Source organism: Ambystoma mexicanum, chromosome 3q (assembly GCF_040938575.1).
Source record: "Ambystoma mexicanum isolate Mex_15411 chromosome 3q, UKY_AmexF1_1, whole genome shotgun sequence".
In the NCBI taxonomy this organism is placed as follows: Eukaryota; Metazoa; Chordata; class Amphibia; order Caudata; family Ambystomatidae; genus Ambystoma; species Ambystoma mexicanum.
The window spans coordinates 877,512,018-877,538,439 of record NC_090926.1 but is presented as its reverse complement, the minus strand read 5'-3'; the positions used below and the strand labels follow the sequence as shown (position 1 = coordinate 877,538,439).

General features: G+C 47.5%; 1 protein-coding gene across 4 annotated transcripts in view; it reads left to right on the top strand.

Moving 5' to 3' along the window:
- The window catches only part of PECAM1 (platelet and endothelial cell adhesion molecule 1), a 1,005,718-nt gene that overhangs the window by 243,421 nt on the left and 735,875 nt on the right, over window positions 1–26,422 (top strand). For all 4 annotated transcript variants that reach the window (XM_069654996.1, XM_069654995.1, XM_069654997.1 and 1 more), the window contains exon 4: window positions 16,232–16,528. In XM_069654996.1, the coding sequence (XP_069511097.1) occupies window positions 16,232–16,528 (297 nt within the window). The remainder of the gene's footprint in view (window positions 1–16,231; window positions 16,529–26,422) is intronic.

Below are 26,422 nucleotides of genomic sequence, written 5' to 3'. Positions count from 1 at the left end.
ACTCGCTACAAAGCAGAAACAGTCCTTCCAATGTTCAGAAGCCATCTGCTTTCACCAACATACCTGCAAACTTCATCTATCTCTCTTCTTCCCCACTACTCCAAAATCCTCGACTGGATTGTGTTCAAAAGAAGCACCACCTTCCTTGAGGAATTAACCTGGTGTCGCTCTTCAATCTGGTTTTCGAAGCAAAAACTCTACAGAGACAGTGAGGATACATGTCTCAACTTCCTCGTCTTTGATGACCACACTTGACACTGGTACATTTTCATTATCTTCAATATAGGTGCAACCTTTCATTCTTTTGACCACTCCTCATGCTCACATAATATACATCTTACACCTTAACTTGCAACGTGACCCGCCTTTCACCTGTCTCCAAACCCTTCTTCCCTAGGTTCTCAATCACCCTTGTGAGCACCGCTGTTATGTGGTGTGAAGAATCCTACGGATCCCTTGCTAAAATCCTGCCTGAAGTCTCCTCCCAGGTGGCCAGGGAAAGGCAGATGCTTCCTGATCCTGACCTTGGGGGTGGTATACTGCTGGACGATCACTTGGGAGGAGACATGGCCCAGGGTGGTGAGAAGATTCTGTGGAATGAGAGGCAGTATTTGTCTTTGAAAGGAGGTACCTTTCTGGGTTGCCAAAACAGGTAATGGTATATTGCCATTATAGTGTCTCTGACACACATACAATATCTGTGACCCGGGGTACAAGCTCTATTAAATCTGCGCAAACCTTGCCAATAGAAAGATCCTTTAAGAATAAATACCTTCCTTACTCCCTAAGGTATTATAAAAAAGATATCTAGAGAAATTCACTTTTATCCAATGTATTCCTCTGTAACAACCAATCCTAACAGTCCATCTTTTACTGAGTTTAAGGGAACTAAATCTACCCTTAAAAATTGTTCAATTGTTGCAACAACAAGCTTAATTAATGGGGACTACAAGTCCCAATCCCCGAAGTACTGGGACAAGGAAGAGGGCTGATGAGGCATGCTGTAGCAGTAGTCAGGCAATTAAGCCTAACAGCCCACACCTGAAGGAACCAGTGAGGCAACTGGAATGCGAGTTGTAACAGCAGAAGGAAGAAGGCACAAGGTTGGCAAACCGAGCAGAAGTGGGGGAACAAAATGGATGCCAGAACGTGGAGAGAGACGATTTCATCTGCTTGTTCTGAGAGGTTCCTGTGTCCTCAAACTCTGAAGTGCAGAGGGCGCAAAGTAGGAGACGTGCAAGAGAGTCCTCTTTCTCCATGTGAGCCTGATTGTCGTGGTTGCCTAGCTGCAGACGTGAAGGAGACAGAGGCAGGAAGCAATTATCCAGCTGTGGGTCCCGGGAGCAAGAGGAGCTCCCAAAATGTGTGGCCGGACCAGTGACACCTCTTCAGGAAAAGGGTGTGGGTCCCCAGCAAGCCAAGAGCAGTAGAGGTTGTGGCAGAAGTCAGGGAAAGCAGTACGATCTGCAGAGCAAGTGTCTGAGAAGCTGGTGAGTGAAGCACAGCGTTTGAAACACATTGCACAAGCATTACCGGCAACATTAGCCAACTCCCTGTTAACTTGCCTAAGACTTTATGCGAGTAGTAATTGTTTGTTGCAGTTAAAAGTCCCTGAACTATGGAAATGTAGCACTCGCATAAACCTTGAAAAGCATTTTACTTGCGTGTGAAGCTAATGTTGACTGAACTCATTGTTCCATTATTAAGACTGTTTTCTGATTGAAAGAGTGGTCGCGGGTCGATAATTAAGGAGAGGGAACGCTGGTAAGACCATTACCAAATACCTACCCTTGACAATACAAGAGTTACAATCTTTAACTTGTGAATACTACCTCAGAGAATGGTCGTCTGTGCCTAATTGTGACTCCCAAAGGAGGCCTGAATTCTATCCTTTACTTTCACGCAGGAATACAATTATATACCAATCTTTAAACCCTGAAAAATATACCAAGACGTGGTCACTTGTGCATAATTCTGATTTTCAAAGAAAGACTGAATTCTATTATTTATTCTGGCACAGTATATTTTTCACTTGAAGAAGTTAAAGTATGTAATAGTTGAAGAAGTAAACAAGCATTTCCCAAGACACGTGTCTCCCCATATTCACACTGAAACCAACCTTTCTCATAGTTGAGAAACAATCTAATTTTACTGTGAAGTTGATAACACTTTATTGGCCTAAGGTACAAGTGTGCAAATATTACCTGAAGATAAGAGGGTGGCATCAAGACTTCTGGGTAATTAATTGGGCTGATAACTGGCGGTGCAGATAAAGTTGGGGAAGGGAAACTGGCTGCTTGTAAAGATTATTTTGAGGTTGACACAACCTCTAGTGCCAGAAACGTTGGAAGGAAGGGATGAGTGAGTCTCAAAGACAAACCCAGCTAGTTATTGTGCCAGACAGACAGGAGAGGCAAAGAGGCTGCTCCTTTTGAAGAGTTATTCAGAGGAAGAGTGCATTCTCTACTTAAACTTGTTGAAGTACTTTGAAGTATATCTTGTTGAAACCTGTCTAAAAGTACAAATCACTGAAGCTGTGTTAGTAGTCCAAAGTATTGACGCTGTGGTGATATATCTGTTTGTCAGTGGATGCAATATTGTAGTAGTCCAAATAAGGAGTAGTACTGCGAGACAAAGGTGATTGTTCTCATAGTAAATGAAGTAGAAGTGAAGTTGTTCAAGTTGAAGCATCCTGACAAATATACCATTGTGAAGTCCAAACCTATAACCAAGAGAATGCAAACTGTTAACCAAGAACTATGCATCACTGCTAGTTGTGGATATTGCATTTCTTTTAAATTGTGGCAAGTCTTCTTGGTGAAGGTGACAGAGCATCGCGGCTGGGATTACCATTGGTGCTATTTGGAGAAAGTGGATACTTCACCAAGGAGAAGAGATTTACTAGTGGAACTTTGGTTAACACATATTTTACCAAGGACAAGGGATTCGCCAGTGTAATTTTGGTTAACAAACGTGCATCTTGACTTTGAAATATCAAGAACTGATTTTAAACATTTCTTTCTTTGGTTGAACACTAACAGATTCACTCTTGAACCCTAGGGAAGGGAAATCCCCCAGAACATTTTGAGGTTATTCTTGACTTTGAAATATCAAGAAATGATTTTCAACATGTCTTTCTTTTTTTGGTTGGACACTAACAGATCTGATCTTGAATCCTGGGGAGGGGAAATCACCAGGAACATTATAGGGTTATTCAGAAACTGTGAATGTTGTTCATGTGATGTTGTATTGCCATATATTTTTTTTTAATATTTGTTGATTAGTGTGAGGGCCAGTTATCCTGTATAGGACTGTTATCCCTTAGCTTTGGTTAGGCAGGAAAATCCTCAGCAGAGTAGGGAGAGAGAGGCATGTTTTAATACATTTTCTTTAAGAATAAAATGGCATATGATAACAAATCATCAAATAGTTGTCCGCCTCACATTACTGACACCCACAGTGGAGAGTGGATGGAATGGTGAAGGTTAGGGCAGGATTTCCCCCAAATACCCTATAGAAAAAAAACACATGGTTAAAGTAACTGGCACACAAAAGGAAAGGCGGACAAAGGAATGCTGGTGTACAGTTCTTTTAGTTGTTTTTTTTGGGGGGTTTTGAAAAAAGGGGAAATCACAAGACACTATATACAAATGACTTAAATCTAAGCATCAGTGTATCTAATAAAACCTTCAAAAATATAAAGAACCCTTTAAAACAGTTCTCTAAAAATGTAAAAAGCGATACAAAATATATACAAGGTCCATGCAGTCCACTGCACAAAAACTATATATAAAATGCCTTACTTCGGAGACAACCTGGCCTGGGATGTCTCATAGTACTTACTGCTGCTTGATGTTCTTCTCTTGGGGTGTTGGCTCTCTGTTGTTCTCTGTGGCAGCTCTTCTTTGGATGGGCATTCAGCAGCAGTGTGTGGGGGCACCAAAGTATTTCTTTTGACTAGGCTGCTTATGCAAGGTGCAGCCCAGCAATCGGATGCAGCATGGAGGGGCCCCACATCTCATCAGCCTATTTAAGCCACGTCTGCCAGGTGTGGCCAAAGGAGTCCTGGTAGGCACCCTGTCACGGGGGTGGCTCCTTTAAATAAAAAATATGCTGCCCTGCAGGGCTGTAATACCGGGCGATCACTGCTGAGGGGAACACTGGTATATTGGATTGTCTGGGTAGCAGCAAAGGCTGGGGACTACCTGGGGGTCGGTGAGGAAGTTGGGCACTCCCTTGACTATAAGGGGAGCACCTTTCTAGAAGCATGGGCAGTAGCTGTGAATCTGGCACGGAACCCCTAACAACGCAGTATTTTTTGAGAGGGTCGAAACCGCTGTGTTCCCTGGTGTTCCCCTTGCCCTTTTTTTTAATAGAGTAAAGGCTAATGAAGGCTTATGTACGGAAGTATGGTCGGTAGAGACAATGAAGTTGGAGACATGTATCTGCACTGTCTCTGTGGAATGTCTGCTTTGAAAAACAGATTGAAGAGGGAGACCTGGTTCATTGGCCTCAAGGAAGTTGGTGAAAGGCCTTTTTAGAGTAAAAGCTTGTGTTTTTATAGATTTATGGACCATTGCGCATTCACCAAAGGGATTCCTTCGATGATATAGATGGTCTCTGGCATTGACGGTAGACCTCCGGCTTCTCTGGAAGTTGGGTATCCTTTGGTGAGGTCCTAAAGTGATGAGACGATGTTGGCATTTCCAGTGACAAAAACCTCCTGTAGTAGTTACAGAATTCATGGAAACTTTGTAACACCTTGAAGGGTCAGAGGTCTTTGCCCAGTGAGTAGGGTGTCCATCTTTGCCAGATGCACGGCAATGCCGTCCACAGAGACGATGTGTCCAATGTACTTGACGCTCGTCTGGCAAAACTGGCACTTGTTCACACTGATCTTTATACCTTTCTCACACATTCGATCCAGCACCTTCTTGAGCCTACTGTTGTGTTCTTCAAGGGACCTCCTGAACACAATGATGTCATCCAGGCACTCTGTTACCTCCATGAGTTTCGTGTTGCCGACAGTCTTTTCCATGAGGCGCTGGAAAGTCGCTGGTGTACCAGAGATCCCCCTGACGCATCCTGACAAACTCATAAAATCCTAACAGACAGATGTACATTGTCTTCTCATGATCCACTGGATGCATCAGGATTTGGTACTAGCCACTGCGAAGGTCCAGGACCGAAAACCAGTTACTTCCCATCAGGAAGCCTAGTCCACCCGGGACGTAGTGTATTGGTCTGAAATAGTGCGGTTGTTAAGTCAATATAGTCGATGCACATCCAGACATCCCCATTCCTCTTCCGGGTGATGATGATGGGAGAAGGATAAGGGCTCGTGGACTCCTGAACAATCTCTGCCTGCAAAAAATTATCCAGATGTCAACATACATCCTCCACGGCTCTTGGGGCCAGGTTTTGTGACCACTCCCTGAAGGGCTTGTCATCAGGCACACAGATTCGGTGTTCCACGCCGTGTGCCTTGCAATGTCCCAGGGGCTGGTGGTGAATGCCTTGGCGTGCAGAGGAGCTGTTCCCTCATGTGTACCTTGTCCTTCTACGAGATCAGGGAGTCTTCAAAGTCCAAGGTCTTCGGATCCAGCACCAGCTCTGATGGGCTGGTGGCAACGCTCGCTGGGGCTACAGAAGCAGTCAGGTGGAACTGTGCAATGATGATGCATCCTGGTAAGCGGATAGTCCTATTGGTCACATTAATGATCAGTACGTTGTTGGTCTTCAGGTCCATTACATCCGTTGTCACCATGATGCGCTGTACCAGTAAACCTCCTGGGAGAGCCCCACACTCTGGTGCGTCCATCACCAGACGTCTTGATCGTTGCTCCCCGCTGAATCACACTCTGCCAGGAACCATCATTGTGTTGTGTTGCCGGGATCGTGAAATGCCCAAACAAGGTCATGCAAACATCTCCAATGGGTCCATCAGGTGGAACTCTGGACTGGATCTCTCGCTGCAAGTATGCATGTTAGCAAATGGGGTGCATGGACAACGTGCTGGCATATTGTGGTCCAGCCATCTCCTGACATAATCCGCCAGTGTGTTGAACATCGAGGAATTTGTTCCACTCACCACCGGTGTTGGGGGATCGTCTCTCTGACTGCTGCAGACCAGAGCCAGGGTGTCGATAGGAGTACTGTCTCCAGCCACATTGCGTGGAAACTGCAGTCTAACCCCAGATATTTGCACGGGTTTTCTCTCATGCCAAGGAGGTTCCATCCAGCCAAGGGCTCCGGCTACTGCTCAAATTGATTGCCTCCTGTCTGTCAAACAGATCTTACACCATATCGTGGAAGTCTGAAAACTCACTCCGACCCTCCTGCCATTTGGAATTCCTCAAGTCCCTGTCGAGGTGCCAAGCCTCTTCACTCTCTGTAACCTCATCTCATCTCTGTAACCTCATCTCCTCCTCAAGCTTCCCCTGCCATCTACTTGATGATGAAATATAGATTTTTTCTCCTTTGCTTCCTAACCTCAAAACTAGTTTCCCAAATATCTAGCTGTCTCTGTGCCATTTGCCATTGACTGGCTCTTCAGTTCCTCCTGAATAACTATTCCAAAATGACCTGCCTTTGTCAAAATCTTGAAAACTCGGGGAACTCTTCAACAGCAACCACAGACTCCAGCAGTTCATCACTTTCGACTGCCATGGCAGAAAGGATGAACTACTTAAACATTCAAAAAATCCACCCACATCGTACCTATATCTCCACCAAAGCCCTAATCTCTAGCTTTGTTCTCAATCATCTTGACTACTGCACTAGCATGCCCCTTTACTCTTTTGCTCTTCTTAATAATGTACTTCACTACTGGTGTGTCATGGGCCCCATTAATGAGATCTGTGGGCTTTTCCGTTCTCCCAATAATAAACATCCTAAGTGATTTGTCCTGTGTGCTAGCAGTTTATTTATTTATTTATTTATGTTTACATTTGTAGAGCGTGCAAAACCCACAGGCATCAACGCGCTGATTGCGTAGACAGGTAGGAGGATGAGATAGGGGGAGAAACGGGCGGGGATGGAATAGTTTGTCACAAGAATGGTTCTTGTCAATTGAATGTGCTGGTTTTTACCCCAGTTTCCGTGACGTTAATTATTTGGTGAAATGACAAGGCATTTTAGCCTATGCCTCACAGCTAAGTGCTAAGGATGTCCAAATTAGTATGTATGACTTGTGGGCACAAGGCTAGTATGCATTACATGCTCAGAAGATGTTCCTACTTAAATCTCTAATAGAAATATTTGTCAAATAAAATTAACCTGTGATCATATTTGGTCCCAAAATGCTCATCACTTGCTACTGTAACGCTGGCCAGAAATGTCTCTTTCCCTCCTTACAATGTAACAGCATGTATGGGACCTGCTCCATTCTGTTTCACTACTCAGTTCTTTGTGAATGGTAGATGCATCATCCCATATCTGTAATACATGCAAAATACAAGTGCATGTCATAAACCAGTATTCAAGGAAGACTCTCTGTTAGGGTGGAGCAGTGTGAAAATGTGAGCTGGAAGGCGGCAGTCTGCTTCCCTGTGACCGTCTATCCGCAAGATCTCCTAGTTATGCATCTGAGCTCTTTAATCTCTGTTTCCTTAATTCCCCATCTACTGTTCATGTGACTGATTCTGTATGCATCATAATGTTCCTGCTCCCCCTGTTTTTAACTGCTTACTGCTTTTAAGTTGGCTCCCAATGACCCTCCATAACTACTATCTCCCTCCCAACGCTTGTCCTTTTTTTCTCCGCCCACAGTGGCTATCTTGCACACAAGTTGCATTTTTGTATTTTCTATTTTATTGAGATTTATAAAGCTCTTGCGCCAAAGTGCTGTCTGTACATGTCTACATAAAACGTCACAATAGCAGAACTGATGGGACGACAAATAAAAAGGTGGATTTGTAGATGTGAGCGAAAGGTGTGGAGGGAAAGAGAGGAATAAATGCCAGGCGACAAGGAGTTCCAGGGTTTACGAACAATAAGGGAAAATAAGTGGAAATGAGACGGAGAAGAGGGATTTTTGGAAGAAGTCAGTAGATGAAGATATTGAAAATGAAGGGGCCAAGGTGTCAAGTGAGGTGAGATGAGTACAGCAAGGCAGGGTGGCAAGTCTGTGATAACATATACAGATAAAGCAAAGGCAATGAAAAAGAAGATGAGAAGCATTGGGAAGAAAGGAGATGGACAAAAGAAAAGAGGTAATGGAGGAAGTGGGAAGTGACCGAGGAGGTGCGATCAGAGAGATGTGAGTGAAACCAGCGAGTGACAGAGTTGGAAAAATCATGTGCAGTAAGAGCAGAAAGCAGAGTGGGTTCATCAACAGAGTCAAAGGCACCAGAACGATCCAAGAGAATAAGAATAGATGAAGATTTATTGTGTTGGGCAGTAAGGGAGAAGCTGGTAACTTGAAGAAGAGCAGTTTATGTAGAGTGTGCAGGGCAGAATCAAGATTAAGTGAGAGGAAGGAAAGAGTGCGGATTCAGATAAGATGTTAATTGTGAGTGGAGAGTTCTTTCAAGAAGTTTGGAAAGGAAGAAGAGAAATAGGTTGAATGTCAGAAAGCAAGGAGGGGTCAAGAGAGGATTTGTTTTAGGATAGGGATAATAGAGATATATTTGAAGGAGGATGGAAAGTCTAAGGTAGACAAGGAAAGATCAAGGAAAAAGGTCAGAAATGGGATAATAGAATTATAGATTAATTGTATAGCGGGATGGTGTCATGTCACGCGGAAGACTGGGGTCTGCCGCTCCCATTTCCTCCTGGCGAGTCTACCCACGCGTTCGCGTCTGGGGACTCGCCGGGAGGGGAGCGACTAGTTACGGGGCCGGCGGTCTACGGCGCATGCGCGGGAGACCTCTGTCTCAGTTCCGCGCATGCGCCGTGGACTGGGCTCGCCTCCTGGGAGGGGCTTGCCTTCCAGGCCTCGTTGTGGGTTCGCCGGCGCCCGGAAACGGAACGGCTTGCGTTCCAGGCCTCTCGGGCGCCGGCGGCCCATAAAGGAGGCCGCGAGTCGAAGCGGGTCGCGTCTCAACGCGGTTCGCTTTGCTCGCCTCGTTGTTCCTGCCTCCAGCACTTACCTGGGTCCTGTTCAGGGCCAGCCTGCCTCCAGCACTTAGCTGGGTCCTGTCCTGGGCCAGCCTGCCACCAGTCCTTACCTGGGTCCTGTTCAGGGCCAGCCTGCCTCCAGCACTTACCTGGGTCCTGCCCTGGGCCAGCCTGCCACCAGTCCTTACCTGGGTCCTGTTCAGGGCCAGCCTGCCTCCAGCACTTACCTGGGTCCTGTCCTGGGCCAGCCTGCCACCAGTCCTTACCTGGGTCCTGTTCAGGGCCAGCCTGCCTCCAGCCCTTACCTGGGTCCTGTCCTGGGCCAGCCTGCCTCCAGCTCTTACCTGGGTCCTGTTCTGGGCCAGCCTTCCACCAGCCCTTACCTGAGCCCTGTCCTGGGTCATCTACCACCAACTGTGTATCTGGGTCATACCCTATGCTAGCCTGCACTCTCCTGTTCCATCCTGGGCACGTTTAGACAGTTCTGTATTTGGCCAGACAGCAAGCTCCATCTGACCTCCCTCTTTCCTGTCTTGCCTGACTCCGAACTTTATCCTGTGTACCATTGGAACCATCAGCACCAGCCAAGCTCCTTTTGCCTACTGCGAATACCCTTTCTGCCACACTGGTCTATCTACTAACTGTCGCAGCACAGAGGTTCTTGGAAGATTCATGGTCTCGACAACAAGCTCCACCTGGACTATGGTTCCATCCGTCTGTGCCTAAACAATCCTCTTGTCACGCTTATCTGGAGAGTGCCCTTCGTGACATTGGGAGTTGGTCCATCCTCCACCCAGTTCCTCTTTTGGGTGGTGGAGAGGCTGGTTCCTCGTGCCACTAGTTCATCAGTTCCCGGACTCCAGACTGGCGACCTCTGCGAGACCAACCACCAAGACTGCAGGTACGCGGTCCTCTCGGGCCAACCAGCTTGACAGATTGAGACGCCTGCCTTCTGATTCGGAGATGGATGATTCGCAAGACATGAGGAACGAGTTGCTAGCGCTTAGGGCCGAGATGACCGCCCTGCGTCAGGAGAATCAAACCTTACGTCAAATGATAACGCAAGGAGCACCCAGTACCTCTCAAATAGAGGGATCATTGGCTCATACTACACCCATCAAATTTGACGGAGACCCTAGACGTGTGGCAGAGTTTTGTAACCACTGCCGGATACATTTTCTCTTCAGGTCTACCTACTTCAACAACGATAGGGCCAAGATTGGGTACATCTTGGGGAACCTAACTGGGAACGCATTAGCTTGGGCAACTCCGTTTGTGGTTACGAACAGTCCTATTTTGAATGACTTTGCTGCCTTTGAAAAGGCCTTCCTTGAGGTGTTCCAGACGCCGAACCTGGCATCCGTTGCACAGAATCAATTGATGGACTACAAACAGGGAAGCACTGACATTATCACCTACATCAGCCGCTTCCGACTTTTGGCTACCGACTCCCAGTGGCCCGAAATTACACAGAAGACACTGTTTCGTCGAGGCCTGAGAGAGGAGTACAAGGATGAGTTACTCCACATCCCTGAACCAGAGAGCCTTCAACTCTTGATTGACCAGGTACTCCGTATTGACCAAAGGTTAGCCGAACGAAAGGCTGAGAGACGTCGGCTTGACAGAAGCAGTCCCAGGACGACCAGCTCACCCGCAGGTTTGTTCGGGTCGACCGAATCCGGACCTGAGCCCATGCAAGTAGGAGCCATGAGAGGACCTTTGATGGAAGAAGAGAAGAAACGAAGGAGGTCTTTGCGTTTGTGTCTTTACTGTGGAGCAGCTGGGCATTATTTGGGTACGTGCCCTTTGCGTCCGCAGAAGAAGAAGTCGGGAAACTAAGAGACCTGTCGTATACTGGAAGGGCAACGACAGGTCCTATCCCTTCCTCAGACCCTTCTGTTATATGTTCTATTCGTCTGCCCATGCAACCAGCGGTGCTACAGACCCTGAAGGTCCAAATTAAGTTACCAGACAAGAACCTGGAAGTATTCGGTCTATTGGACAGTGGGGCTTCTGGCAATTACATTGACGAAACGTTCGTCTCCAGACATAAGATACCACTCATTTCCAGACACACACCTCTGTCTGTGGAGCTTATTGATGGTACTCCCTTGTCTTCTGGACCCGTTAGTCAGTTCACAGTTGGACTGGCTCTTCTGATTGCTGACCATTACGAAGAACTTGCCTTGGATGTTATTAAGTCACCGACCTACAAAGTGATCTTGGGATTACCTTGGTTGCAATACCACAATCCTTTGATAGACTGGAGAACCCAGACCTTGACCTTTTCATCCGCAGTGTGTGCTCAAGAATGCAAGCTACCGGTTCCCACCTTGGCCGTTTCGACCTCTCTAGAAACAGACAGCAGTGGGGTCCATCTATGTTCCACGTCTCTGGTCCCACAGGAATATTCCGAATTTAAACAGGTATTCTCTGAACCTGGCGACATACCCCTTCCTCCACACCGTTCCTTTGATTGCTTCATAGAACTGCTGCCGAACCACGTCATTCCCCATGGGAAAATATATGCCCTAACACGTGACGAGAAGCAAGTTCTTCAGGAGTATTTGTCAGAGAGTCTAAGAAAGGGGTACATTGTGCCGTCAAAATCGCCTGCAGGATTTCCCCTGTTTTTTGTAAAGAAGAAAGAAGGTACATTGAGACCCTGTGTCGACTACCGGCAGTTGAACGACATAACAGCCAAAGACCGGTATCCTTTACCTTTAATTCGCAGTATCCTTGAAACCCTGCACACTGCGCGAATCTTCTCCAAATTGGACCTACGCGGAGCTTATCATTTGGTGCGCATCAGGAGTGGGGACGAGTGGAAGACAGCTTTCAAGACACCTTTTGGGCATTTTGAGTACAGGGTTATGCCTTTCGGCTTATGTAATGTCCCCGCTGTTTTTCAACGATTTATGGACTACATCTTTGGTGATCTGCTAGGATTATCCGTCTGGGTTTACCTGGACGACATACTGATTTTTTCTAAATCCTTAGACGAGCATGTGGAACACGTTCGTGAGGTCCTTCGTCGGCTGTCCCTCAATAACCTATTTGCCAAAGCAGAGAAATGTAGCTTTCACCAACCCAGCATTGAGTTTTTGGGATTTGTTATCAATCAGGAAGGTATTGGGATGGATCCCAAGAAGGTGCAAGCCATACAAGAATGGAAACATCCACACGATATCAAGGCTCTCCAACGCTTTTTGGGATTCGCAAACTTTTACAGGCGCTTTATTCCACAGTTCTCGCAGATCTCGGCGCCTCTCACCAGGCTAACCAGCAGCAAGATCTCTTTCAAATGGGATTCCGTGGCTTCTCAGGCTTTCGACGTCTTGAAGTCGGCTTTTATGGCTGCCCCGATCCTGCACCATCCGATGCCAGGAAGAGTTGCCCTACATAGTGGAGGCCGACGCTTCCAGCTTCGCGGTAGGAGCCGTTCTTCTTCAGAAAGATCCAACCACGTTAGTAGAACATCCAGTGGCCTATTATTCTCGCAAGCTGAGTCCCAGCGAAAGAAACTACGCGTGATTGAAAAGGAACTGTTGGCCATCAAGACCGCATTCGAGGAATGGAGACATTTTCTCCTCGGAGCTCGCTTTTCTGTGGAGGTGCGGACGGATCATCGCAATCTGCAATATCTTCGTTCTTTGCAATGTCGGACTCCTCGTCAAGCCAGGTGGGCCTTCTTCTTCTCTCCGTTTGAGTTCCATGTTACTTATATCCCGGGAACCTCCAATTTGAAGGCGGATGCTCTTTCCAGGTCCCTGGAAAACGTGGAAGAGACGTCTTGTCCAGATCTGCCACTGATTTCTCCTCACCATTTTTTGCTGACTTTGTCCCCTCACCTTAAGTCCATCGCGGAAGCCACTCGGTCGGATCCAGAAAGAACGACCCTTCTTAGTCGGCAATTGGTTTCAGAACGAGATGGACTGTTGTTTTTTCAGAAAAGGCTCTACATACCTAGAGGGGCTGTTAGAAGGGGCATTCTACATGGATTCCATGATTCACCCATAGGAGGACATCGCGGGATCAGAGCCACTCGAGAGTTGATATCCCGACAGTTCTGGTGGCCGGGTTGGGCGACTGAGGTCCAGAAGTACATCGAAAGTTGTCCAATTTGTGCCCAGTGCAAGGTTCCTAGACGACGACCGTTGGGATTGCTAGTGCCTACTGAAATAGCACCCTATCCGTGGCATACTATCGCTACCGATTTTATTGTGGATTTGCCTCCATCAGAAGGGTACACCTGTATAATGGTGGTTGTGGACAGCTTCACCAAACTGGCCCATTTCATTCCATTCCAGAAAATCCCTACAGCTACTCAAATGGCTTCAGCATTTCTGCACAAAATTTACCGGTTGCACGGCCTACCGGAGAAGATCATATCGGATCGGGGTACCCAGTTCCTTTCATCATTTTGGAGCAAGGTGTGTGGTCATCTGGGAATACATAGGGCTCTAAGTTCAGGCTATCACCCACAGACCAATGGGCTAACTGAAAGGACCAATCAGACTTTGGAAGGGTACCTCCGCTGTTTTGCCAATGCCACACAGTTTAATTGGAAAGATGGGTTAGATCTTGCAGAAGTGTCCTACAACAACACCGTTCATGCTTCCATTGGAGTCAGCCCATTCTTCTGTTCTGCTGGTCTACATCCTCGATTGATGCCTTTTCAACCAGTTCCATCTAGTACTGTTCCCTCTGCTGATGGCCTGGTCTTACACATCCAGAAACAACAAGAACTAGCACGCAAGATCTTGAGTGAAGCCAAGGATCGGATGAAGAGACAGGCAGACAGGAAGAGGAGTGCAGAACCGAATTTCCGGGAGGGTGACAAGGTGTGGTTATCCTCAAAGAACTTGCCCCTTCACAACCTGCCCGTCAAACTGGCCCCTCGATATTTGGGGCCATTTGTTATCACCAAGCGGGTGTCCTCTGTAGCCTTCCGTCTTCGACTACCCCCTTCTTGGCGTGTACATCCCGTTTTCCATGTGTCCCTGTTGAAACCCTATGTGGTCGATAATTACGGCCGCACCTCTCCTCGCCCAGCCTCTGTTCTGGTGCAGGGCGTCCCGGAGTTTGAGGTACACGAGATCTGTGATGCCCGTTACCGCAGAGGGGTACTCCACTATTTGGTTGATTCGAAGGGGTACCCAGCCTGTGATCGTACATGGGAACCGCGCCAGCACGTGCATGCACCCCGGCTGATACGTGAGTTCTATGTGCGATTTCCCTGGAAACCTGGGGCCCCGGGTCTTCCTGGGAGGGGGCATAGTGTCATGTCACCCGGGAGACTGGGGTCTGCCGCTCCCATTTCCTCCTGGCGAGTCTACCCGCGCGTTCGCGTCTGGGGACTCGCCGGGAGGGGAGCGACTAGTTACGGGGCCGGAGGTCTACGGCGCATGCGCGGGAGACCTCTGTCTCGGTTCCGCGCATGCGCCGTGGACTGGGCTCGCCTCCTGGGAGGGGCTTGCCTTCCAGGCCTCGTTGTGGGTTCGCCGGCGCCCGGAAACGGAACGGCTTGCGTTCCAGGCCTCTCGGGCGCCGGCGGCCCATAAAGGAGGCCGCGAGTCGAAGCGGGTCGCGTCTCAACGCGGTTCGCTTTGCTCGCCTCGTTGTTCCTGCCTCCAGCACTTACCTGGGTCCTGTTCAGGGCCAGCCTGCCTCCAGCACTTACCTGGGTCCTGTCCTGGGCCAGCCTGCCACCAGTCCTTACCTGGGTCCTGTTCAGGGCCAGCCTGCCTCCAGCACTTACCTGGGTCCTGCCCTGGGCCAGCCTGCCACCAGTCCTTACCTGGGTCCTGTTCAGGGCCAGCCTGCCTCCAGCACTTACCTGGGTCCTGTCCTGGGCCAGCCTGCCACCAGTCCTTACCTGGGTCCTGTTCAGGGCCAGCCTGCCTCCAGCCCTTACCTGGGTCCTGTCCTGGGCCAGCCTGCCTCCAGCTCTTACCTGGGTCCTGTTCTGGGCCAGCCTTCCACCAGCCCTTACCTGAGCCCTGTCCTGGGTCATCTACCACCAACTGTGTATCTGGGTCATACCCTATGCTAGCCTGCACTCTCCTGTTCCATCCTGGGCACGTTTAGACAGTTCTGTATTTGGCCAGACAGCAAGCTCCATCTGACCTCCCTCTTTCCTGTCTTGCCTGACTCCGAACTTTATCCTGTGTACCATTGGAACCATCAGCACCAGCCAAGCTCCTTTTGCCTACTGCGAATACCCTTTCTGCCACACTGGTCTATCTACTAACTGTCGCAGCACAGAGGTTCTTGGAAGATTCATGGTCTCGACAACAAGCTCCACCTGGACTATGGTTCCATCCGTCTGTGCCTAAACAATCCTCTTGTCACGCTTATCTGGAGAGTGCCCTTCGTGACATTGGGAGTTGGTCCATCCTCCACCCAGTTCCTCTTTTGGGTGGTGGAGAGGCTGGTTCCTCGTGCCACTAGTTCATCAGTTCCCGGACTCCAGACTGGCGACCTCTGCGAGACGAACCACCAAGACTGCAGGTAAGCGGTCCTCTCGGGCCAACCAGCTTGACAGATGGAAGAAGATCAAAGGAGGAGGCAGTGGAATGGGCGTAAGAAAAAACAGAATCAGTATTTGAGCCAGAGAGTGGAAAATGTAGGGCAAGTTGGGGAAGGAGATGGGCGGAGTATGGTGCAGGTGGAACGCTAAGTGGGGAGAGACTGGGAAAAGGATGAGTGCAAAGAAGAGGCATTTGAGGTGAAGTCAAAGGTGGAAATCTTGGAAGAAATCGAAGAATCAGTAGAAGGGGACAGAGCCTTGGCGGTACCAGCTGCAAATCAGTGAGATTGTTCAGCCAGTGCTGGAGTACAACATTGAACCATGAATTGCCATGCTGTTGAGAAGGGGCATAACATTTTCTATGGGCAATACTTAATGTTGGGCAATAGGATAGCATATCATGGAAGTGTATGACCTTTCTGAGCATTTCCAGTACAGCATTGTTAAATGAAGAGCATTGTAATGCAGTGGTCATTTTTGTTTAGTGATTAATATAGCCTAAACCGCTTCATGCTACCCCATTCACAAGAGTTTGATTGATTAGCATGCTGCAACATAAAAGTGATTTATAATAGCTGACTAGAATTATTCTTTAATATTTGTTTTAATAATTGTTTCAACTTCTCTTTTCTGTTCAAGGATTAGCCAAACCCAACATTACACTATCCAAATATGAGGCCAGTGAAGGTGATTTCATTGAAGTCTTGTGTGAAGTTCCCGATGAAAAACCTCCATTTGAGTTCACGTTTATCAAGACGAACAATCATCAAAATAGGCAACAGCTTGTCAGAAAAGCACTGCACCACAATTATGTAAGAACTAAATTTCAGGTTGCAGAAGGAGATGTCTTTGTGCATTTCGAATGTGCTGCTAAAATTCAATCTGTAGTGCATCCAGAGACAAGTTCCAGTGTCAGGAAAATTGTCACAGTTACAGGTAAGGTATTTCTTTCAATTTTGGTCTCATTTACACATGTATATGTTGCTTAAATGGAATGAATGTTTTTGTAATAAAATGACTCGCTAATTCGGTCAAAATGTTGAATAGAAAGGTAGGTGGTCATTGAAAACCCTACTAATTTGGTCATTTCATCTCTGCTGCATGTGAAATTAATTTGTTACTTTTGTCCTCTTGCATCCTTTTATATTGTCTCCACAATCTCAACAACCACAACAAGCCCTGCAATTGGTGGGACATTTTCTTCCTTGATTCAAGGCTATATGTTCATTACCGACATGTGTTGTAAATCACGTAACATCCCATGTCCCGTTATAACCTACATGGTGGCTGAGCTGTTTAGCAGCCTCATCCTCTCTTTTGCTGGTAATTATTGTTCCTTGCTGTGATGAATCTAGCAACGTCATCACTGCCTCACCGGGGAAACTCTCTCCCCATATGGCCAGGCAAAGGCATGCGCTACCTGATCCTGACCGTGAGGTGGCTGCCTAAGGGAGGACCAAAAAAGGGGGGAGACAACCCGCATGGGAGGGATTGGACTCACTAGCTGGAACATGGTATCTCCTTTTCCACTCAGGGTATGACACCATCCTCTTAATTTCCAATCCTGTATGGCATTCTGTAATATAAAACCAGAATATACAGTCCGGACTGACAACAAGGCTCTTTCATACCCTTGTAGTAGAATGACTGAGACGAAGAAGAGCACTAGAGCAGTACAGAGCACTGAAGCTGAGAATCCAGAGACACTCTCGTTGTTGGAAGGAGTTGATAGGTGCTGGGACATTTTAAAACATCAAGCATCAAGAAACATGGAGAACCACTGCTCCCGACATGGGTCGGGAAACCGAGAAGAAGCAAGTTACAGCAGGGAATAAGGAAGCTCCGGCAGGCGCCGTTACTAGCGGCTCGGAAGCCGGAGGTTCCTCGCGTAGAGGCCAAGAGCAGATGAAGCTGTGGGACGAAGGCACGGGCCTCGCGGGTACCAGAGAGCTGACAAGAGGAGGAAGAGAGCCGCTAGGGTAGTTGCGAACCACAGAGAATGCTGAAGCAGCCAGGAGAGACTGGCGAGCCCAGAGAGGGGATTTGGGATGCAAGGCCACTTCGTGGTGTACAACACACACCATTGAAGGAAAATTTACCATTGAAGGAAAATTATATGAACTTGGTGAACCTGAGCAGGGAAGCTGGGGTGTCAAGTCATTTGTTGAAAAAAGCAAGTGAAGGTCGGTCTAGGACCCAGTAGTTGAGTGAAGAAAATATAAAAGCGTGGAACTGTTACACATTAAGAAAGTCTTGGGAGGAGAGTACACCAGGCAAACTTATTGCGAGTCTGGGACCCACACATAAATACAAGTGAGCAAGTTGAGAAAGTCCTCGCTGGAGAGTACACCAGGCAAACTGATTGCAAGTCTGGGACCTGCACCCAATTGTGTTAAGACAAGTGTTTGGAAGCAAAGGAGTAGAGTGTAGCAGACTGACAGAGTAGTGTCTGGGACTCACTCTCATGCTTGCCAAGAATCTACATATAAACTGAGGAGAGCAAGAAGAGGGAGTTATCCTCTTGAGTGTGGGTAATCCAGGAGAAGTGAGTCATTCCCCTGTAGTTGTAACTTGAACATTGCGACTAGGGCGATGGGGGCGTTCCCCTCGTGATTGGAGATTGTGTTTGCCCAGAGAAGAAAGGCAACCTCTTGGTACTGTGAATATTGCGACTAGTAGAAGTGAGGCATTCACCTAGCAATTGGAAATTGTGTTTGGCCAAGAGAATTAAGGCACACTCCTGGCACTATGAATATTGTGACAGGGAGGGGGAGGCATTCCCCTACGAATAAGAAATTGTGTTTTGCCAAGAGAGGAAAGGCAACCTCTGGGTACTGTGAAAATTGCAACCAGGGGAAGGGAGACATTCCTTCTGGCATCTCTTGAGAACTCTGAGGAGCCAAGAGAAGAAACGTAACCTCTTGGCATTGTGAATTGTGAAAGTGAGAAAGAAATCATGGGAACAAACATACCACTTTGAAACTGTGAAGTGTAAAGAGCCTGAGAAACTCAGGGGAAGGGACTCATCTCCTGAATCTTTTGGAACTTTGGTTGTATATTTCTTTTGCACCTTTTGGAATGTTATGTTGGAACTTTGAAAAGGATTTGGGCACATGGCGGGGAACTTTACTTTGCAGATTCTGACACAGACATCCTTTTATTCTGTTGAGACAGGGGAACCCTTTTTAGAGTTAGGGTGAAATAGGACTTTCTTCAACCCTCTTTTTACATTAATAAGTCTTTTCCAACCACCACAATGCCTTTGTGTCTGATCCTTACTCCTGCTTCCTTACATTGCTTACCGACTGCAGTTTACTTCTCCTCTCCAGCTGTTAACCACATTGTTGTACAGTATTACCTTCCCTTGATGTCTGAACCTTCCCAGACTCCCTTATTCCATGTCATGGCATATATACCTCCCTGCACAAGCTTGCTAGCAATACCATAGTGGGGCATAGTGCTATCTCCCTCCCATGGCCCTGCGTGGCTCATATCCTGGTTTGGCAGGGATCGATGTGTGGGCCCTATCTTATTCTGTTCTACCCAAAACGCTGCTGCTTTTTTAAGTGGCACATGTGATCAATGCCTTCTGGAGAGACGTGCATTTGGGATATGATATGATATGATATGGTATTTATAACGCGCCTATACACAAGTGTTTCAAGGCGCGATGAGGCAAGGGAGGGGGATCAAAGGGAGTACAGACAACAATCATACTAGGCCAGGTGTCATTCAGAACGCGCAAGTGCATGGGATGGGGGAAGAGGGAAAAGTGCGGGGGGAGGGGGAAGGGACAGTGCAGTACATGGGAATAGAGGATCAGAGGGTGGTCAGGTAACCAGTGCAGATTCTGAAACAGCCAGGAGGTCAGCAGGGGAGAGGAGGCGGAAAGGCAGAAGCAAAGAGAAAGGTTTTGAGGTTCTTCCGGAACCGGAAATGGTTCTCCTCAAGTTTCAGGGAGGCACGGAGACTGTTACAGAGGGAGGCCCCAGCCAAAGAAAGAGATCTACCACCAACTCGTTGCTTGGAGAAGCGACTGACCCTGAGGGAGTTGGAGGTGGATGAGCAAAGAGCTTGAGAAGGAAGATATTTAGGAAGAGAGAGTTGAAGGTATTGAGGTCCCAGGCCCCAGAAGGCATTGTGGACAATGCAGAGGATTTTGAACTTGATCCTCGCAGCCACTGGGAGCCAGTCCAAAGATTTCAGTGCTGGAGAGATACGATCCCTGGGCTTGAGGCCAAGGAAAAGTCTTGCAGTCCTGTTCTGGATGAGTTGCAGAGGGTGGAGAGCAGAGGAAGGCAGAAAGAGGCTGTTGCAGTAGTCCAGCCTAGAGAGAACCTGAGCTCTGGAGACAGTGAGCTTCTGGGGGAAGGGGTGAAAGGTAGAATACCTCTGAGGAGGTGCAGCTGGTAGTGTGACTTCTTAGAGACTTCAGAGATGTGAGGAGAGAAGGAGAGTGTGGAGTCAAAGATGACCCCAAGGTTTTTAGCCTCACAGGTTGGAGTAGGAGGCGGGCCAAGAGAGGCCAGCCCGGCCAGAGAGTTACAGGAAAGGGGGGAGTGGGTGTGCCGATGAGGAGAATCTCAGTCTTACTGGCATTAAGGCAGAGGTCATTGGCGGCACACCACTCCTGGATAGCAGACAGTCAGAGATGAGAGATGGAGAGGAGGTGGCCGAGGGTAGCCTGAAAATGAGCTGAGTGTCATCCGCATAGCACTGAAAGTTCGGGCAGAGAGCGGCAATGCGGTGGGCAGGAAGTGGCAGGTATATGTTGAAAAGCCAGTTAGACCCCTGGGGGACACCACAAGTAGAGAAAAAGATAGCAGAGAGGAAGGGCCCGAGTTGAACCTGGGAGGGTCCGTCAGAGAGGAAAGAAGTCAGCCATGCCAGGGCCTGACCGGTGATACCAAGGTTATCACAGAGACATTTGAGCCGGATGGCATGGTTGACAGTGTCAAAGGCAGATCACGCAAGATGAGGACACAGGGGAGGTTAGAATCAAGGTTGGAGAGCAGGTCTTCACGGATGTTCAGGAGAGCAGTTTCCGTGCTTCTGGCAGCTCTGAAGCCAGACTGATAGTCATGTAGACAGCCAACAGATTCAGTGTGGAGATTAAGCTGGGAGATGGCCAGTTTTTGAAGGAGTTTGCCCAGGAAGGGAGTGATGGAGATTGGGCGATAGTTGGCTGGGCAGGAAGGGTCGGCAGAGGGTTTCTTACGAAGAGGGTGCACAAGGGAGTGCGTCAGGGGGATGGGATGACTCCAGTGGCGAAGGAGTGGTTGCAGAAGTCGGCCAGGGCAGGAGCCAGGGAGTCGACGTGGTCCTTGATGGTTTTGGAGAAGCAGGGTTGAACCTGTTTTGATGAGACTTTCATCGATCGGACTTGTCTCGAAACTTCGTCAGCTGAGAAAAGGGGAAAGGCAGAGAAGGAGGGAGGAGAGGTGACTGCAGAAGGCCAGAGGAAGAGCAGGGAGTAGAGGGAGGCAGGAAAGAGGTGGAGAGTGAGGACAGGATGTCCTGAGTTTTAGAGATGAAGTGAGAAGCCAGTGCCATGCAGAGGGCCTGGGAAGGGTCAGGAGAGGTAGAGACTGCGGCAGGATTGGCCAGTTCCTTGCAGATTTTAAAGAGTTCAGCCGAGTTGTTAGATGCCGCAGAGACGCGGGCTTGGATGAGAGCTCTCTTCTTAGTGAGGACAGAGAGGCAGTATTGAGAGGCATCTTAGGTTCCCTGTGGACTGGAAGGGAGAAGGCTTGGCCTAATCTGGGGAATTCCCCTGTATACCCCCACCAGCGGTCGCATCAAGAATTGAGTGGCTTCCCTTGAACCACAGATGTCTCCTCTGGGCTTCTCCACCATCCCATGTAAATGACTCTGTGACACCACATTCTTCACATATTATTGTTGGAATTTCTTCTTTCCACCACGCTTCTTGTCTTAGTTTAGCGAGATTGGTAGTGTATTCAGTTCCCAGACCGAACATTTTAGCTATCATAGAATGTAGTTAGGTAAAAATAAACAGTTTAGTTGATATGTAGTTCGACCCAATATATCTACTACAAGCAGCAATTTCTTACAGAATTTAATAATTTCGATGGTGGTTAATATATTCGAATTAGAGTAAAATATTGATTGTGTGGCAAACCTTCTGACATTCTGAAGCATTAATTCTAATATCCTTGTCCATTTATCTTGAGGCACTTTCCTACCTATTTCCACCACTTAACCATATCCATAGCGTCATGTTATGAACCTACCAATTCAGTACGGTATTGTATTCATCATTACTGGTATTTCAATGATTCTGATTTGCTTCCTCCACTGCATCGATTCTCTAAACTCGTTATCAACATTGGAACGCTGTAAGTCCAAATTTGCTTGCTTCTTCGTATGAGAGGAAAATGTCAATGCTTATTTGTGCCCCAATCATTTCATCCATTTTATTTAGTTATACCAATCCTTTCAAGGCATCACAAACTTTGTTGTCCCACATTGATTTGTATTTTTTATATCTCTCCTCTTGGAAATCTTCTGCACATTTCCATCACTTTTGTAGAGTGTTTTAGGAATCACAGCTCCACATTTTTTTTGTCGTTCCTAGCTGATGTTGAACTTCAGATATAAAACCAGTAGTTAGCGGTTCAAAGAGTGCCAAAAAGCAGCTATTTTCTGGTTTGGTTTTTCACAAAAGAACAAGTTATAATGATTCCTTAAAATATTTCTGTTAGATCTTGTAAGTCATATAAAAATGAGAATTTTGGATAATATTATCATTTTTATTTCATTAATTCTCCCATTGACCTACAATCTTAAAATGATTTATGCTTATTAGGTCAGCTCCACACTCATTTAGCTCATTTTCAGAATTAGGTTGGAACATTTGCTTTTTGCTGACATCCACATGATTGCATGTTATTTTTGTTTTTCCGCTTGACATTTAATTGACAATTATATGTTATATTTAATAAATCTCTTTTCTTTCCATTTTCGCATTACAATGCTTTGCATGCGTGTTCTGGATTTGTGGAGATCATCTGCAAACAGGGCTATTTTTGGCCGCTAGTCATTTAGATTTGGGGTAAAAGTCCTGTACTCTAACTCAAACGTCTTGTCCAGTGGTTCATTATTTATTGAAAAATTTAGAGGCAGTATTGATCAAACTTGCGAAATACAGGAGTATTCTGCTTTTGTTTTCAAGCATTTTATACCAATTATTTTGTAATATTGCCATTAATTGTAACCTTCCGACATGTTGGCAAACATTTTAAAAAATGGGGAGGATGCAACTCGGTGAGTTCCCATTGCAAAGCACAAGAAGACCTATTTATTAGAAGAGAAGGGATTCACAATGCCATAGAACATGGCATTATGGGGGATATGGTATTATAGGGAAGATCAATGGGATCGTGCCGAGTTAAGCCTGTCCTGAGTTGCCCGGTGGATTTCGAATTTCAGGTCTTTTTTCTTACCTTATCTGATCATTAACTAGTGTTTTTTCATTGTGTGTAAATTTGCGGCAGAGGCTTGGGGCAGAAAGCATTTTGTGTGTTTGGTGGAAATCGGACCAACACATTTGTTACAAATCACTGAAATGTAAGTCCCAAAAAATTAGTGAAATCTGGGTCTGCTTAGCGGACCCATTTCCCTGTTCGCTCGGCGGACAAAAGTGTCATTGGATCGCGGTACGGCATGGTGTCGGAGAAGTTTGGACGTGGCTGGAGGGAGGCGTGCTGTGCTTCAACATTTTTTGGGAAAGCAGCCATGGTGTATCAGAGGACAGTGAGGCGGAGGCAGGGTCGGCACGGTCTGCAAAATGTATCATACACATTGTGTCGGCGGCCATAAAGGAAGGAATGGCAGGAGGAGTAAGAAGTGGTTCATGTGATATACGTAGGCTAGTATGTTTTGTGGTGATTGGAGGCAGCTGTAGCTACGGTCCCTTAGTTTCTGCCATGACCTGTTTGCAGGTAACTGTTTTCGTGGTCAGTGGTGGCAGCTCATTTGCAGATGACGAGTGAATTGCACATGAGATAGGTTGGGTGGGAGCTCCAGTGGCGGTGCGCTGTGGATGGAAAGTGGTAGTTGGGCACATAGAGGCATGCATGGTTGAATGAAGGTGCTGTGGGTCTGTGGAAGGATTACATTATTGGGTGCATGGGCGAAGGTCTTAGCCCGTAGGCTGTAGGGCATGCACTGAGGAGCGTAGGGCTGCATCATACACAGAGCAGGAAGGCATGTTGCAGTATGCATCCCGTACTGGGTTGTTAGGGAGAATTCTCTGTTTAGGCTGAATTTCCTAATCTAGTGAGTCCCCCAGCAGCTTTGCTGGATTTCTGGAGTTTGTTTTTTTTCCATCCTGCCAAGAGTGAGACTCTTTTCTCCCACTCTTGGACATGAATGTGGTTGATTCCTGTGAATGTCAATGTGTTCTATGGGCTATAGGGTCTTTTACTCCATAGGGTCTCATGTGTTTTACTATGTATGTTACACCGCACCCTCCGTGCCGTAACACTGGGGCGTCCTAGAGGATCCCCACCATAGACTCCATACCCTGGGACTGACTACTGTCTCCCAGGGCATGTAAAGTCACCATTGGCTTTACTAGACCTAAATTTACTAACAGAACTAGTACAAACCATCCTATTGTGGACGTACTAGTAGGGGTAATTCGATTACCCCTGGGTCTGTTATTCAAGGGGGCACTGTCCCGTCCCCCTCGTCGAGTTCTGGCTGGTGGCAGTGGAAAGTACTTGTTATATTCGACCCAGAATATAACTCTATGGGATTCTTCCCATTGTTGGAGGCTAATACTTTTTCCTGTTAGTCTCTAACATACCGCCGGTTTATTTGTCCTAAATAAATCTACCGGTCGGTATTTTCTGCCAGAACTCGGTTTTTAAAATGGCGTCTGTGTTCGCCTCTGTAACTCCGAACCAAAGGTTGAGCCCTTTGTTCCACTTTTGGCAGGCTTCTGCACAGAAGCCCTCCAAAGTGGTGCCATTCTGTCTGGGTACCACAGGGGTGTGGGAGGGGGCTTAGGCACCCTGGACTGAGTTGCCTTGCCAACTCAAGTCGCACTCTGGTGTGATTGGCCCAAGTGGTGAGCCACCCCGCTCACCACTTAGCGTGTTTTGATTGACAGCTAGGCTGAATGAATGGGGGTTTGCTGCATAAAAGCAGGTCTTTTGGAACTGGATCTTCAGAAGTCGCCACAGGACCTAAGAATCCGACGAGGGTAAAGCTGAGCCGACCTGCAATGACGACACCTCCGGTGGAGCCCTGCTGAACCGACTCACCACTTCCCAACGACAGAGGAGATCTCCCTGCTGGAGAGTCTTCTCCCCCTGACTGGTGGGAACAACCAGTCCCTTTGCTTTTTCTTTGCTTCCAGGGCGTAGTGGTCGAATTGCCCGTGCTGAGCACCCCCGCAACCGGATAGCCACTAGCCCATACCGCGACCAAAAGGTGGTGCCTTGTGACGGAGCTCTCCGCGGCTGGTCTCTTCCCTGGTGGTGAAACGATCTTCAACTTTCCTTCGACGACGAGATCATCTCATCTCTTGGCAAAGCCCCGACTTGCATCCACCACCAGGAACAACTGCCCCTGCCAGAGCTGTCTCTTCACTTACAAGGTACCATGTCCGCCTGGCTTCCCTTGTGACGGTTAGCGTGAGGTGTCTTAATCCTTGCCTTTCCATTGGGTCGCCTCCAGACCTTTGTAACTTTTTGTTCTAAACTGGCCCAACCTTTCTGTGACATTTTGCTACAAAGACTCGAAGTGCATTTCCACTGTGATACTTTTTGGGACATATCGCCTTGCCTCTCTCCGAGTGGGCCTGGCCTCTGAACTTTGTGATTCACAGAAGACCCTGCCTTACGGGCCTTGCATTTGCTTTGTAAAAGTGTTGGTACCGAGTTGGTTTCATACCCTGCCTTTTCTCTCCCGTTCTAACGAATATTAGAGTGCCATCTAGGTTAAAGCATTCACCTCTGTCTGCAAATAAGTGGTGCCTTTGAACCTAGACTTGTCGAAATATTGTTAGGGGATTGATACTTATAGTAATTGTAATTGAAGTTGTTTGCCGTATTAGTGCCAGTGTGTTTTCATAGATGTGTCATTAAAATAAATAATTATATATCTTTACACCCAAGCTCTGTTCCGTGTCTGCTTGTTCTACGGTGTGGATTGCCCTATCTTGTATACTCCACATAATGCCTAACTTTTCTTGAGAGAAGTCTGACTGCTCAGCCACAGCTACCAGGTGAATCTGTGTGGTACAGACTGCTACCAAGTGGGTTTACTGCCAAACACCTGTAGGCCTAAATCTTTTGCAGTGGTCCCAGAGGCAACTGCACAGGTTTCCGCTTAACACGGGTGATGCTTGCAAAGTGCAGTGTGTGCCGATTGCTTGCAGTAGTGGTAGTGCTGCAAACTGATTGTGGGTAGGTTGGCAGTGACACAATACTTTGTGAATGGCTGTGGGTAGAGGTGGTGGAGGATGTGGTATGTGTGTGCATTCTGGTAAGTGTGCCCTATGTTCGTGATTGCGTGTTTTATAGTGTGGGGGAGTTGGGGTGAGGTGCTGCTACATTTGTGTTGTACATTTGTGCAAAATGGTAGCTGCCCACATAGCCGTCATGTTAACTTTTGCCATTTGCTGCTGCGTAGCGCCATGGCGGTGTACAGGTTGGGTAGGAGTGTTTGTGGCAGTGGTGTCTATGTGGATTGTCGCAGAAGCTGATATGGAGACATGCCTGGTGGCATTACATTAGCGTGAGTGTGTTGAAGTCCTAGACTATTGGATGCATGGCTGAAGGCCGTAGGACATGCATT